Source organism: Ailuropoda melanoleuca, chromosome 6 (assembly GCF_002007445.2).
Source record: "Ailuropoda melanoleuca isolate Jingjing chromosome 6, ASM200744v2, whole genome shotgun sequence".
NCBI classification, from domain to species: Eukaryota; Metazoa; Chordata; class Mammalia; order Carnivora; family Ursidae; genus Ailuropoda; species Ailuropoda melanoleuca.
This window is the reverse complement of record NC_048223.1, coordinates 56,871,082-56,888,046: the sequence shown is the minus strand read 5'-3', so window position 1 is coordinate 56,888,046 and position 16,965 is coordinate 56,871,082. Positions and strand designations below refer to the sequence as shown.

The following is a 16,965-nucleotide window of genomic DNA, read 5'->3' as shown; positions in this document are numbered from 1 at the left end:
AGGCAGAGAGCATTTAATGAAAGAGAAAAGTAATGACTAAGGAGATGAGTAGAGAAGAGAAACTTAGTCCAATACACCGCCTAATGTACACCCTACGCACAAAATAACAACTAATGTTCATGATGATAATGAGAACTGCACTCAGGGAAAGTAAAAAAACATTCCAGAAATACAGTCAGTTATCAAGTGTCTACAGTAGTGTTTGTTAACCGTGTGTTCCACAGAGCCTCTCAGGGTCCACAAGCTGGAGTAAGGTGGTGAACATGGGCAGGGCTCAGGAACATTCAACCTTGCTTCAGAGAAAGTAGCTCCAAGCATTTCTGTTTTATTTACTTATGCTTGTAGTCGAGTTTCATTATAGAAATGAGTTTCTCAGCAAAGAACAGCTGAAAAGTCACTAAGCTACACCAATGGAAAGAGGTGATAGAAGGTATCTGAAGGGTAGATAATAATTTTCTAAAAAAAGAATAATCCTTAAAATGGTACAAACTACTCATAATTAAGTTCTCTTTAGTAATCAAAATTATTTAGCATTTCTTAAGCACAATGACTGGGGGTGGGATGAGGCAATGGGACTAGGAGCCCAATGATATGGCTGGTTAGCCAAAACAGAAGTGAAACAGTTAAAATATGTGCAAATAATGAAATGATCAAGAACTTTGCAGATAATAACATGGAGCTGACTGCATAACAATTACCACACTGAAAGAGAGAGCTTAATGATTTTCAAATCATTTTTTAAAATATTCTACTAGGTATCAGTGAAAAAAATTTAAATTGTAGCATATTTACTGTACAAGGAGATTTCTCCAGAAATATTCTCAAAAGAAGGGTTAGTTCTTCCGAACATGTTCTTGAGCTCATCAAAGATACCAAAAGATCCACCAACACTCTCTGGCATGCTAAATTAAAGATAGAGGGAAAAAAATTAAAGCCAACACGTAATTAAAGGTTCCAAACAAACAATTTCCCTGAAAGAGATGAAATACTATTGTCACATCTTCAAAGGATTATAAATAACTAATAGTCCAAAAATGTGCTGAAAAAATAGCAATACCATTAAATGCAAAACAACCCACCAACAAAAGAACAAAACCACTTTTCTTAAAGATTGGTTAGTTCCCAGGAGAGGTATTATTTAAAGAAGGATAAATTAATACAGTATTTGTTAAAGAAGTTGACACTGTCAGTTACCATTAAATAGTCTGTTACCTTCACATCTTGAAACTGTTTAAATTATAACTACTACTTTCTAAATTAGATGACATAAATGAAAGTGGAAATATTAAAGATTATGAAAATACTTACATATCATGAACTATTATTTTGAACACTTTCTTTATTCCATCATGGGGTTTAGAATAAAATATAATGCATAGTACATAAATTCATAGAACTTTTTAGAATAAAGTGACCAATATTTGTAGCACACATTATAGTGTTCAAAGTATATTTACATGCATTATCTCAGCTAATCCTCACCCAAAAAAGTCCTACAAATGAAATATTATCTTCATTTTAGACATCACAGAAAGAATCCTGATGTGCAAGCTGAGGACAGAAGCCTTGTTTCAGCACCGTATTTTGTAGAAGCGTGAGCTGATGCGTTAGCGGAACAGAAGCTTGCAATACGACTATAAAATAGCATGGACTTTATCCTGTAAGTAACACGAACCCATGAAAGGTTTTAGAGTAACTATGAAAACTAGAAAATAAAGGAAAATAATTAAGTATTTCTCCTGCCTTTCCTTTATGAATTATACCTTAGAGTAACCAAGTAGTTGATGAGAGCAAGTTTTAAGTATTCCAGCTTATCCAAGAAGATGAAATGACAGCACGTTACCATTTTGCAAGTCCCTGGGCTATGACCATCCATGGCTCCTAGCATCCCCCCAAAGAGAGACAATCAGACATTACATGCCTCTGAAGGAGGCCTGTAAAATATTCTGGTTGAAAAATGGAACCCAAATCTCATTAGGTTTCTAGATCTTACTGCCAATTAAAGGAAATATAAGACAGAGAGGATCACGTTAAACAACCTCCCAGGGACATAATTGCCAAAATTCAGAATGCAGGAGATGCCTCATGATAGACAACCTGGCTTCTTCAACAAAAAAAAACTGCAAGGGGGTGAGGGGGAAGTAGACATCTACAGATTAAAAGATTTGAGACATATCTGCTAACTATAATGTATGAACCTAACTAGGATTCTGATTTTTTAAAAAACACTATAAATAAAGTGTTAGATAATCACAGGGAGGGGGGAAATAATATGATCAAAGTAAAGTTTATGTATGTGCTTAGGCTTTTTTTTTTCCAGTTCAAAACTAACAGGTTCCGGTTCAAAATGAGGGAATAAAGATATATATATATATGTTTATATATATATCTGCCCTTGTCTACTACTGAAAACCCACTGAACTAAAAGTACAGAATTACAAAAAGAAAGAAATTCATAACAGCAAAAAAAGTGGGAGAGTCAGTGGGCACTGGGGGCACATCAGATTTAAAAATATTTCTTGAAGACGGAAGGGCAGAGAGATGGAAGAGAAGGCTGCGGCTTATAATCTCTTTGAATTACAAAGGGGCTCAGAGAAGTGGAGAGCCCATCTGTCTGTCTACATTCTAGAGAGAAAGTAAGGATAGGGCTACAAATGCAGGGATTCATACAAGGTCTGTCTGGAAACACCTACCTCTCTCCTTGATTCTGAATATAGAACACAGATAGCTCCACTTTTACTTTGATGTCCCTAGCCTGATAATTCTTTAAAGAAACTTACTGGATGGCAGGCAAAGGCTGAGATGGACAGTGGGACATTAGCATCGGGGCTACCAGGTATAAGTGTACAATCTGCAGATGGGCCAAGTTGCTTAACCAAAGGAAAAAATATGGGCTAAAATAAAACCTGAATGCTATGCACCAAGCCATGCATCCTCGCATTGGGCTTGTGTTGCCCAGATGAAGGGATGGCTTTTTCTTGCACAAAGACACTATTCACTAGCCAAGCCCTACATGTGGAGGACATGTTTTTCTAATGTACACAAGATGTCATATGAGGTAACAGTAGCCCTAATGGCCCTCCCAAGTGAAGCTTTGTTTATTATGGTATTTGGGGAGCCTCTGACAACCACTGGCACATGCACACAGAGCTCTTCAAGAGACTGCCCATTCAGGGAAGACACCAAATAGGAAAGCAAATTTACAACATTAGCTCCAACAGCCTTCTAAAATAGAAAAGGGCAAAATAGGTTCAAAAAATATTTGAGAATCAAAAACATAAACAAGAAAAACCAAGATATAAAAGATAAACAAATTGACAAACTGACCCTAAAGAGAAAATAATTTAGGGTAGGGAAGATATCTTTCTAAAATGTTAATTACTAAATCCAGATATATTTAAGGAGATATTATATCCTTACATGAAAATGGAATAACCAGGAAACAAAGAAAAAGAAGCTCTTAAATATTAAAAGATAACTGCCAAAGTTAAAAATTGAACAAAAGGTTGGAATAGGATGGAAGAAATCTCCCAAAACATGGCACAAAAAGAAAGAAGTAGATGTGAGAGGAAAGCTAAGACATATGCAAGATCAATCCAAGAAGGTCCAAGATTACAATTAGGATATAAAAAAGAAGAGAGCAAAAAACATGGAGAGGAGAAAATTATTTTTTATTTGTAACTGTAAGTTAGACCTTCCTAGATATGACACCAAAAGCACTATGACAAAAGCAAAAACAGATAAACTGGACTTCATCAAAATAAAAAATGTGTGCTTCAATTATACATCATCAAGAAAGTGAAAAAATAAGCCAAAGATTGGGAGAAAATATTTCAAATCATACACAGGTGATAAGGGGCTTTTATCTACAATATATTTAAAAACTCTTAAATTCAATGATTAAAACCACAAATTACCCAATTTAAAAATGGCAAAGGATTGAACAGAAATTTCTCTAAAGAAATCTAAGGAAGATACACCAATGGCCAATGAGCACATGAAACTATGCAATAACAACATTAAGCATCAGGAAAATACAAATCAAAACTACAATGAGAATAACATGGCAGGCCCACTAGGATGGATATAAACAAAAAGACAGGTCATAACAAATGTTAGCAAGGATGTGAAGAGATTAGAATCCTCATATACTGCTGGTGGGAATGTAAAATAACACAGCCACTTTGGAAAACACTCTGGCCATCCCTCATCTGGTTATACATAGAGTTACCAATGGGCCCAAAAGAAATGAAAACACATGTCCATGTGGAAACTAGTACATGAGTGTTCGTAGCATTATTCGTAAGAGCAAATAAGTGGTGATGGCTGCACACTTCAGCGAACATACCAAAAAACACTGAACTGTATATTTTAAATGGGTCAACCGTGTAGTATATGAATTCCCCCTCAGTAAAACTGTTATTAAAAGGTAATGTATTGTGGTGAGCACTGGGTGTTGTGGAAGACGGATGAATCACAGACCTGTACCCCTGAAGCAGCAAATGGAGAAGGAAAAGCTTTACTTTACTGTATAATCCTAATTAATAAATATAAAAGGAATAATGGAAATAGAAAATCACTATTTGGCAAATACCACAGTATTAACAATTTCAGTCAAGAATCATCAATGGGAAACAAACTGAGGGCTTCAGAGGGGAGGGAGGTGGGGGATTGGATAGGCCGGTGATGGGTATTAAGGAGGGCATATACTGTATGGTACACTGGGTGTTATACGCAAATAATGAATCATGGAACACTACATCAAAAACTAAGGATGTACTGTATGGTGACTAACGTAACATAATAAAAAATTATTATAAAAAATTACAAATAAAAAAATTAAAAAAAAAGAATCATCAATGGGTGCTAAGGATTAGTGGGTTAAAGTATGATAAAAAGAAAATATTTACATAGTCTCGTTATCTCTCCACAAGGTACTTACTAATTATAATGAGAAAACAGTAACTTTACAATGGAGAAACACGGCAAAACACCGCCTTAACCAAGTGATCAAAGTCAACATCACAGTAATAAGATATGGACATCATGAACCACAATACGATACACTGTGAAAGGCACAACGTCACTTATGAGGTCTGTTTGCCAAAAATGCATTACTCGAATTTAATCATGAAGAAATATCTGACAAACCTGAATTAATGTTTCGTGTATGCTAGACTTCTCCAACTAAAATCTGTTTCTGTTACAATGTTTCCATGTTATATACTCATTATGAATTCCTCAAATGTCTGTGAAAGTACAGAGTGGAGAGTGATATTCAATGTCTGATAAAGCAGGAGCACGATATTTGGACACTGGGGAATAGTCCTTGCAAGGCCACTGCTATGTACATGACCCTGAACGACTCACTCAATCCCTTGGAATCTAGACATTACTCTATAAAAAATCAAGATACTTATACTATGTCTATTGAACAAAAGAGATGATGCATATAAAGCTACTTTTGAAACCACAGGGCACTATGCCAATGGAAGTCATTATTATCAACTCTTCATTTCACATAACAACAAAATAATTTCAAAGCTATTGTGTAAAACTAACAGTTTCAACGCACCTTGAAAATCAGAATCAGCCTGTGTTAAAATACTCAAGAACCCTCCTAAAAGATTTTTCACAGTTCCCTGAAGATTAAAAAACAAAACATAAGAAATTAAATTTCTTACCTCATGAAAGCATGAAGCAACTGTAATGTCATAATAAATGATTTGATACTCTACTGTATATACATATATACATATTTTCATACAACTGGAAAGAATGCTATATGTATAATTAGACGCTTTTCATTTTCTTTTTTTTAGGTAGTTTATACATTTATTTCTTTCACACTGTTTTTGTTTTCTGGTTTTTCAAAAAAAATGACTATATATTAAATGTAATTTACAAAATATTACCCATTCTCAGAAATATACAAGGATTAGTTAGCCAATGACACTAATTTTTTATGCTGTTTTAGAGAACTACAGAATTAGAGCATTTGTAGAATACCACTTGTAGGTAAAAACATACCTAAGGTATTATAAAAGGTAATCATCTCAAATAATTTTCAGACAAGTTGGGTTCTAAATAAGGAGATGAGTGATTGGGGCATGCGTGTGATAAATATTGACCGCATTTATCTAAATGCATCTTTTACCTGTTGCATGAGTAGAAAAATATTCTTTTCCTTCTGTCTGATGATTTTCAAAAAACTCTCAAATACGTGGGCAAGTACATCAAGTTTGGCTTTACCAGTAGAAAGCAAATTTAACTCCAGCATACAAATCTCAGGATATATTATTTCCCCTTCAGTGAGGTTTTCAAGCAAGTCCTCCTTTGGACTGCTTACTGTGTTGAAACCTTCTGCTTCTGGCTTCAAGTCTACACCTGAAAGAGGAAAAGAAGAGATGATTTTTATTCCCTAAACACTGAATAAATATTTCAAATCTCACTTAACATTTAGGAGATCTTGTGGCAAAGTGCTCTTTATAAGAAGATTCTCACACAGGCTTTTCCTACAAGGCGATTTTTGATTACAATAGGCATCCTGTATAATCAAGTCTTGCGGATATTTTGAAGATAAATGAGTAGCTTAAAAGTAATTTTGATATTCAATAGAATTACAAATTTCAACAGTAATTTTTATAGACGTGTGATACAGATTTAAAACATTTCCTCTGAAACAAAGGGAAAAAACACTATCCTAAACTTTCTGACCCCAAAATACCTAAATCACAGGCTAGTTCATTTGCCTGCTCAGATCTCTGTGAAAATAACAGGTTTGGCTATCGGTTGGTTGAATTCTATACTTTGTCTTCTTCATAAGTGAGAAACAGATAGACACTGTCACTGAATATTACATTTTGGAAAATTTGACTGATGCACTCTTAAAAGTGACTGCTGTGCTGTTTAAAAAATGTTCGTGTAGTTAAGAAATTTATAAATGTCTATATAGACCAGAGTTCTTTAGATTAAGATCTAATCAGCAAACCTATAAAAGGAAGTCTGTCATTATAAAAAGTCAGTACACTGATAAAACCAACACCAATGAACTAATATTTTTTCAAAAGCACTTGCTCAGAAGGTGGGGGTGGGGGGATGGAGGAAGGTGGTCAAAAGGTACAAACTTCTAGTTACAAGATAAGAAAGCACTAGGGATGTAATGGAAAACATGATGACTATAGTTAACACTGCTGTGTGATACATAAGAAAGTTGTCAGCAGAAAAGAACCTAAAAGTTCTCATCACAAGGAGAAATTTTTTTCTTTTCTTTCTACTGTACGTATATAAGATGATGGATGCTGACTTATACTATCGTTATCATCATTTCATAATATATGTAAGTCAAACCATTATGCTGAATACCTCATACAGTGATGTATGTCAATTATTTCTTAATAACACTGGAAACAAGAATAATTTAATAAATCAAGTAAGCTATATGAACGTGTGTGTGTAGATATATACATATACACATATGTAGATTCTTTTAATTCGTGGCTGTGCTTTTGTTCTTTTCACTCTCTTTATTATACACAAACAAACGAACAAAAACTTGCTATAGGTCCAAAAAGCCTTTTCTGTTAGGACATCCGTGATTATTCCTTCAAAGAGAAAACAGACTGAGGAAGACAAGCTGCTGGAAACTTAGTGAAGACTAGCAGTACTGGGACGGTCATAAGGCCAACATTAAAGAGATGTAACCTTCCAGAAAGCTCTTGGCTCCAATAGAGACATCTATTCTGTTCTACCCAAGTTTTAAGCCCAGAGACAAAGGATCATGGGCAGTCTTAGGGACAAGTCCGGCTGTGGTGAGCTATGAAGAAATCTGTGCTGCAGCATCCTTGGACGTCACAGAAAGATGTCTGCAGTCTTTATAACAACTGCCTGAATTGCTCTTCCTGTCAGTGTCTGTCTGGAAAGATTTTTTTTTTCATTTAGGCCTCAATATAAACCGAACATCTTCAGTGAGGCCTTCTCTGATCACCCAGTCACTATCACATCACCCTGTTTCATTTCTTCATATTGTTCACTTCTGACACCTACTGTTTGTTTTTTCTACTGGAATATGGATGAAAGCAGGGACTCTCTCTACCCTGTATTCTCAGGCATTCAGTCAATGTCGGCAATAACAAAATATATCTGTTTTAAGTTGCCTATACAAATGCCAGAATTTTTTGTCAAGATCAAATAAAATGAAGCAATGCACTTTTTAAATTGCAAGGCAATATAAAATTCTAAAGTGGTATTATTGTAACCATTTTGCTAATTAATAATCTGACTTGTAAATCCAATCACAAGTACTTCAGTGATATTTTACCATCATCTCGGGTTTCACTATCCTCAGGATTGCTCTCACTGTCTGCTTCATAGCCTTCTTCTTCAACCAAAAGTTTGAGGCTACAACACTGAGAGTCGTCAGCTTCTTCTGAAAAATCACCAGGTTGGGATGACAATTCTTCAGATTGATGACTCTATAAGATCAGTGCAATTAAAAGGCAGAAGTTGTAATATTTGCTCATGTTTAGTAACAGAATGTTTATTACTCAAAAATCATTTTAAGGACAGCTTCAGTGTTTTCTTTAAGAAAAAAAATCTCAGGAATCAATATGAATTATGAAATTATATGTTATATATATAATTTACATATACGTATACATGCAATGTACATATAATACACATAATTTATATACACATAAATTATGAAATTTACACAGTAAAAATTTCCAGAATCTCTCAACTTCATTAACACCTCAGAAATGGGGGTCTCTAACAGATGAAGCTATAGGTCATTTCAGTTTTACTGAAAAAGAAGTCTATGAAATTTCACTCTAGTTACACAATAGGAAATGACTAAAAACCACAATGACGTGGAATTATACTTCTTACAACTTAGTGCTAGCAAATAAATATTATTTTTACACATTTGTTCATGGAAAAAGACTTTTTCATAGGATTTTTATAAATAAAATGTTTTATAAATTAGATAACCAGAGTAGACATTAAAATTGTTCAAAAGGATTAATTTTAGGATTTCAGAATCCAGTTGTCTATATACAAGCATTTCAGAAGTCAAGAGTTTCAGTATTAATTTCTGCAATATCCTGCAGCATGAAATCTTCCTTTTCTTATAAAAATGCTACCAATATCTTCACTTTAGAACACATTTTCACTTAAAGCAGCTCAGAGTACTTTACCACTGCAACATTAATAAAAGGTAGAATAAAGTAGTATTTTAACATTTTCCAGTAAACCAATTGATTCAGGAATATGATAAAGGCATCAGTTGCTATTTCAGTAAGTTTTTTAAACTTATGACAAACAGCAATGTAAAATATTGTGGCAGATTATAAAATGTCATATATATGGCTAGACTGCAAAATTAAAAGAGAAGTTACATAAAGATAAAGGACAGTTTTATTAAGAAGTTACATAAAGGACAATTAGTTAAAGGTAAGAGAAACATGAAAGAAGAGGGTAGTAAACTAAATATGGATCACAGTTTCATTTTTGTGTTGAGTGATTTAAAATTAAAGCGAATAGAGGGTTCTGGAAATATTAACTGTATATTAGGATAGGATCAGAACACAGGATCAGAAAAGACAGCTGAATCATCAACATCCTTGAATTATCATTTAATAAGCTATCAGTTATATGTAAGACTTATCAAATCATACATTTCTGTCTCACTAATTCTCAGCCAATTGCCAGAGTAGATGAAAAAAAAGCATGTCACATTGCTCTCCTGTTTTTTATGAGACAGGGCACTGAGTAAATACTATCCATCCCACAAGATGGAGATACTACCCCCAGAACTCACCTGACCAAATCCTGGCCCATGTGTTCTAAACACATTCATCAAGGCCCTAGTCCCATCCCACTCACGTCTGCCTCTCTTAGTCATATCCAAACGACACAACTATCTTATCCATACCTTCTCAGTCATAGCATCATGGTGTTCAAAATCTGCTGAATGATTCCCCAGTGCGACTCGAAGCAGGGCATCAAATAAAGGCTTTGCTAATTCTGTTTCAATCACCTTTGACTGGGAAAGATGGTCCCTCATTTCAAACAGTATGTTTTCCACAGACAAGTTCTGAGGTAAAATAAAGGATACTAAGAATATTAATAATATGCTTCAAAAAATGAAACAGTGACAAAATAAATAATATTTACTTAATAAGTAGAAAGCTAGTTCATTTATTTGCAGTAATATGAAAGTAAAAGGACTATAAGTACCTAGCTCTTATACAAATACCTACTGTTACAATTACCATCTCTATGTTTTACAAATGCCTTATTCTTAGAGATGCTGTAAGATTTTAAGAAGTACTTATATTCTAANATAACATTTTTATTTATCAAATGCTTCACTCATCTTACTCTGAATTTCCATGGATCACAAATTAACTGTATCATACAAAAAAAGATTAGTTGAAACTTCAGGGTTTTGGTTAACCATCTCTATGTTTTACAAATGCCTTATTCTTAGAGATTCTGTAAGATTTTAAGAAGTACTTATATTCTAATCCCTTCCTCTCTCCCTTCTGTCTTTGAAGGAAACTCTTGNCCATCTCTATGTTTTACAAATGCCTTATTCTTAGAGATGCTGTAAGATTTTAAGAAGTACTTATATTCTAATCCCTTCCTCTCTCCCTTCTGTCTTTGAAGGAAACTCTTGCTGCTTGCCTATGTCCCTATATTAGGTGATGAGGTCATAAAGATGGATATGAAACTGACTTCTCCTTTAAGGAATTCCCTCAGTCCAGAGTAAGGAACAGATACATGTAGACAAGGCAAGATGACCACACTAGAGCTATAAACAAAGTTATTGGAGAAACAAAAAGAGAGAAGGTGCCTGAGAGACCTGTCAAGAGTCCCATGGGAGGGGTTGTATGAGACGGACAATGAAGAACAAGTAGTAGACAGCAGGCATAGAGCAGAGGAGGAGAGTATGCTAAGCAGAAGAACACGTCCAGAAGTAATAACAAGGAGCGGCATCTTGAGAAGCTGCCGCCTAGTTCAGTATGGTTCACGGGAGGCACAGTGAAGGATGGCAGGGCATGAAGCTAGGCAAGGAAGTGAACTCAAGACACTGAGGGCTCTGTATGCTATCCAAAGGAGTTTGGATTTTTAACTGTGAGCAATGTGGAGACATCAAGATTTTTTGGATAGGAAGAAGTAGGGAGACAAGGAACTGCAGTAGGGAGAGCATGTTAGCTGACAGAACAGTTAGGGATGGGTTATTAACAGAGAGTCTTCCCATATTTAACGTATCCTTAGAAGTAGGGCCTGAAACTGAGGACTCCCTTTTCAGCTGAGGAATGTTCTCAGGAGAAATCTGTAAGGTCGTGAGGGAAGTAGAATATATTGGGGGGTGGGGAGGGGAAAATCCAGGCAAAAATGTGGTTTCAGAATAAATGCTTGGCTCCAGCCTAATTCCATGGGAAGCTCTGGAGCCTGAACTGCACCACAAAGACCGTCCCCACTCCACAGAGCTACGTCCATCCATCGCTGGCTATGAGCATCCTTCCCAGGCCTCTGCAGAAGAAGGGGCATCTCCCATGAGCCAAGGGCAATCCTTGGGAGATGAGTGCAGATGTGAGTCCTCGTAGCAAATGGCAGACGGGTGCATCAGCTTGGTAAAGGGGATCTGAGCAGGGCACTGAAGAGCATCACACTGAGATTATAAAGTCTGAACTTTGAAACACAAAGTCCATTATTACTCATCTGACATTTAATGCGTATCTAACGCTTATCGGGGTTGGTAACTTCAACACATGTGGATTGTGCATTCCAAACTAAACTGTAAGCTTCTTGAGGGCAAGAACTGGGTCATGTACTCCTCTGTCCTCCACAGTACCTGGTACTGTGCTACGCAGGCAGGAACTTCTCAAAACTTAGAATCTTTGGAAAAACAAAATGACAATAGTGTTATGTTAGAACTTTGAAAGCTGAACAAAGGACAAGTTATTACCTGATTAGGTAACTCTAATTCCACCTTTTGCTGACTAGCTCTGGAGCTATGAAGACAAATGGCCAGAAGGGCTTCCAAAAGTCGTATGCTCTGAAGTGACGTCTCACTTTCTTGACTCGTAAATACCTTTGCTTCCTCAGGAGCAGCTTCAGCAGCTGAAATATGTCCCACGTTTATGGAAGAAATATGCTGCAACTCTAATTTACTTACACTGTCAGCACTCTTGTTTAGACTACCCAGTTCTGATGGGGTGGGGTCTCTTTTTACAGTCAAAGATAATAAATCTTCCTTCATGGTGATCTCAGATTGAGACGTTCTATTTACATCTTGGTTTGCACGTATATTTATGTCTCCTTCCCTTTTTCCTTGCTCCTCTTCATGACTTCTGAACAGTTTCTGTATGATCATAAATATTAATTTATGGCACGCCTGGAAACCACCGAGCCTGTAAAACTGTTTCTGGAAAACTGGACTCAACATGTAGATCCAACGACACATGGACCAAATGTCTGCTGCTTGGTGCATATGTTTGGGAGAAGGCAAGACCAGGCTCTCAGGAGATAAACACGGCAGAATGTGACGTAAAGGCTCACTCGCTGTACTGTCATAGCCAGAAGTATCTTCTGAATCATTGGCTGACTCCCTATCAGATTCTGCTTCTTTACTTACACATAAGAATGCCACACAGAGGAACAGGTTTATCATGTTGATATGAACATCCTGGTTAACAGACTTCCGTTTCTTTGGATAGGCTTCTTTGAGGCTGGCATAAAATTTGCTAAGACTCTGAGGAGAATCTGAGTAAGTTTGCTGGTTACGAAAGGAAGTATCTACATTTAAAGATGACAATTCCTTCTGTTCGATGTCTAGCCCATCAGTACCTGGAATTGAAGAATCTTTTTGTTGTTCCCCTAGGCTGATTATCAGAGTTTCAAATGCTTTTAGGGAATGACTTCGAATACCATCTAAGTAATTTAATTCAATTATTTGATTTACTCCATTACAACTTAAAAACAAATCTCTTATTACCCTGTGAGAGAAAAAAAATACACAAGATTTTACATATAGAAACATCATTTATAAATAGGTACATATACTATTTAAATATGCCATTGCTGCATGTGGTATATACTAAACAGTAATCTAATTCATCAATTATCTGGCTGGTGTTCTTCCTTAGAGCAGGATCTCAAATTACTTTCTAATTACTTTCACATACATCCCTCTTCAAACACTGCACATATGACTCCAGCATTATTTAGAAGGAATGCATCCCGAGTTAAATGAAGCAATTCAGGAAAAAATACTTTTCCCGAAATGGCAGTTTCTGTATAAATTCTAAATGCCACAACCACCTCCACACTTGAGATGGACAAACTCTGAAAACAGGCAGGCATGTGTGTGTCCATTTGTTTGTCTGCCTGATGGTTTACTCAAGACTTTTTGTTTGTTTTACATCTGCACCTCATAAAAAGGAGGAACCAAAGCACAGATCTGAAGATCCTCAGCTCTGTCTCAGGTGAGTCTCACGGGTCTGGATCACTGGAATCCCAGTAATAACTAATATAATTCACCTCAGCAAAGATCCAAGTTGTCCACAAATATGCCAAAGAGTTATAAAACTTTCAAATCAAAGTCAGTTCTATTTAAACGACATGAGAATGTCAGAAATTTAAAAAAAATTGTAAAGATAATGATGACAGATAGGTTATATTTTATTATGTTTTTGAAATGGTATATACATTAATTTGAAAAGACCAGACTATCAAAAGCAAGCTTTATTTATGTAATTATTTTTTAAGTACCAGACTTGATAATCACAAAATCTGAAAAACTCATTGGTAGAATTCTAAGTAATTTTAATTTTCTTCTTTTTGCTTCTCTGTATTTTCTATTTTTTCTATATACATTGTATATATAATAAATGTAAATGTGGTATTTAAGAAATCATAATCCCTTTAAATCTACTGTGCTGTTAAACAGTTATCATTTGAGGTATGTGTGTATTTTACACAAAGTTGTAAATAAGTGGGTGATATTTTTAATTTTGTACGTTTTATTGATAAGATATTATAAGCCCTTTCTCATGTCACAGCATGTTCTTTGTAAACATTATTTTTAATGGCTAATAATATTCTGTCAAGTAAATATAAATTAAATAATTTAACCTTGCCCCCGCTATTGGATATCTGTGTTGTGTCCATTTTTCCCCTCAGAGGTATATTTAAAACTTTTTTTCCACTGAGAAATTAAAATCAATGGCTCTATGCTCTTCCCTATAACCACTCCAGGCAACTGAAATAAATAAATAGATAAATAGATTGATCAATCAATAAATAAAGGTAGAGCAAACTCTGACCTGGGAGGGGAACATTTTTTTGTTGTTAAACTAAAATTAAATCCTAGGAAAGAATAATGGGTAAAGACATTCAAAAGCATACGATAAGAAAAAGATATCTGCACACGTGCACACATACATACCTTGATTTAAGCAGAGCAGGCAGGGTTTTTAAATAAATCTGAAGCACTTCCTGAGGTAAACACTGGTTATGATGGCTACACACATGAGTCTGAGCTGACGTGATGCTAAGGTGCTGACAATGATGTGCTAATTCAGCTCCTCGCTGGAGCACAGGATGAAATACAGAATTATACAGTTTCCACTGGACAACTACATTCCCTTTCTGGATTAGATTGCAGATGTGATTTGCAATCTGTACACTACATAACCTGTCTTCTTCAAAAACAAACTTCTGATAAACCTCTAAGGCATCCCATTTCCACAGCAAGTCCTCAGATCCACTGCTGGGCAGGATCCCTTGAAATCTGTAGGAAGGGCTGGATAGATTTGGGGAAGGTGCGGCATCACAGGAGTTTCCCTGCAGTGTCTCTTCTAATTTGGCCAGTTGATCAGGGTCAATGGTACAAATATTGCAAGCTGCTTGTTTGATTTTTTGCGGTGTCTCGGCTCCTCCTAATTGATCCAAAATAAGCTTGTTAAGGATATTCAATATATGCTGCTGAAAATGCTTCAGCGCAGGCAACTGGAAAGCATGGAGCAAAGGGATGATTACAGATTTGGGGTCCATACAACAGCATATTCCAACGCTCTGAAGGCCGGACAGAATCTGGACACAGGTGCTGCTCAAGGAAGCCTGCCGGAGTAAGCGTAAGCACTGGTGAGCGCACACTGCGATACAACAGCACCGCTCGGGGTAATGAACGTCTCCGTCGGCAGTCTCTTCAAATGGGTTTTTGGAAACCTGGTTTTTAAAAGCCGAAACCAGGAGACCTGAGAGGTCTCTGTGGTGGTGCATAAAGTGAGAATATTCACAGCGTCGGTGCCTTTTCCTTGTACACATTGAATGATGAAGTTGCTCTGATTTCACTTTTTTGACAGTGCTCATGATTTTCATCACACTGTTTATCAGGGCTTTCAGATGTTCTGAGGCCTCAGTAGGAACGCCATCTCTTAAGACCAGCCATTCCATTTGAAGAACGGCGGTTTCAAATAAATTGAATCCGTGGTGCTGAATGAATTCTTGAACCAAATCCATAGCTTGACTGAAGAAGAAGGGATTTGAAGCTGCACTTTGAAGACAACAGATCAGGATCTGCAGAACCCCTTCCAGAAGTTCCGGTAAAAGAAGGGCTCTATGACGATACTTTGAAAACACAAAACCTTCTTGAACCTCCTGTAGTGTTCTCTTTTGTCTTGGTGCAAAGGGGTCAGGCTTCTTTTCTAGGAAAGTTCTAATTTTTAAAGCTGCTCTAAGCAATTCCGTTAAATTTTTCCTAAGATTTTCTGGCATCATCTCTGCAGTACTAATATCTACTGACATAAGATGCAACACTGTTCGAAAAAGCATCCGTTGAACCAAAGCCACCGGTTCTTCAGTCCAACCTGTAGAAAGCATCTGACTCTCCAAATTGTTACTTAGATTACAACAGTCCCCAAAGCCTGCTAGAAATTCAGTCAGTGTGGGCACTACAGTTGCTGCCAGAGCAGAATTACGATTCAAGGTCATGTCAAACTTACAAACTTTCTCTAATAAAGATAACAAAACATGACATAAGTCAAAAGGAGAATTATTCATGTGACTGATAATAGACAAGGCAGCTGGCTCACTCAAAATGTCACTGTCTGACTCCTGTCTTGGAATAACCTCCTTGGAATTTTCCAAAGCCATGGTGTCAGGAGGAGTCTGTTCTTTGGTTGATAAGTGGTCAAGTTTAGCTGTAAGGTGGTCATCTTTAGGAGACTGTGTTACAAAATGTTGTAGCAGACGGGGCCTTCTATGCTTATTCATTGCAACGCTCTTGTCATCTGAATTGGCTTCTGAGTCTGAGGTGGAGAGTCGTGTCTTTCTTGCATCTCTTATCGAATAGCGGTGGGTAGTTTTACGCTGTCGTCTGCTTTTTCGAAAAACGTTTACTGTTGCAGAAACCTGACCAGATGGGGCACTTCCTTCTAAATATAATTTTTCCTGAGTAGATCTTTGTGAACTTGAGTTCTTTTCTTTGGTCAGGATTATATCAGCTGAGAATGGTAGATTAAAATCTGGTAAGATAAAGAAAATTTAGAACACCTTAATATGTTTTCAAACTCAATCTGTATAGGTGATTACTCTCTTACTTATCTTCCACTTTAGGAGCTTTTCCTCAGTTTCTTTTTCCTGGGGTTGCTTTCCTTTAGCTATTTGTTATGTCTCTGGATCACTTTCCCCTACACTTATTCTTCTCATGCTATATACCAGGTAGCATTGGTCCAAAGGATACAAATTGATTTTGTAGGAGATTTTGTTTGAAGGAGGACAAAATTAGGGACATAAATCTGATTTAAAACCATATGTTGCGGGGCGCCTGGGTGGCACAGCGGTTGAGCATCTGCCTTCAGCTCAGGGCGTGATCCCGGCATTGTGGGATTGAGCCCCACATCAGGCTCCTCTGCTATGAGCCTGATTCTTCCTCTCCCACTCCCCCTGCTT

General features: G+C 36.5%; 1 protein-coding gene across 12 annotated transcripts in view; it reads right to left on the bottom strand.

Annotated features, from left to right (window-relative positions):
* Positions 1–16,965, bottom strand: part of LYST (lysosomal trafficking regulator) — a 175,432-nt gene that overhangs the window by 115,666 nt on the left and 42,801 nt on the right. For 11 of the 12 annotated variants that reach the window (XM_034662476.1, XM_034662473.1, XM_034662468.1 and 8 more), the window contains 7 exons: positions 14,459–16,538; positions 11,978–13,007; positions 9,935–10,096; positions 8,321–8,474; positions 6,158–6,387; positions 5,576–5,642; positions 793–902 (listed from right to left, as the gene is read on the bottom strand). In XM_034662476.1, coding sequence (XP_034518367.1) covers positions 793–902; positions 5,576–5,642; positions 6,158–6,387; positions 8,321–8,474; positions 9,935–10,096; positions 11,978–13,007; positions 14,459–16,538 — 3,833 coding nt within the window. The remainder of the gene's footprint in view (positions 1–792; positions 903–5,575; positions 5,643–6,157; positions 6,388–8,320; positions 8,475–9,934; positions 10,097–11,977; positions 13,008–14,458; positions 16,539–16,965) is intronic. The other variant, XM_034662478.1, reaches the window with a different exon arrangement.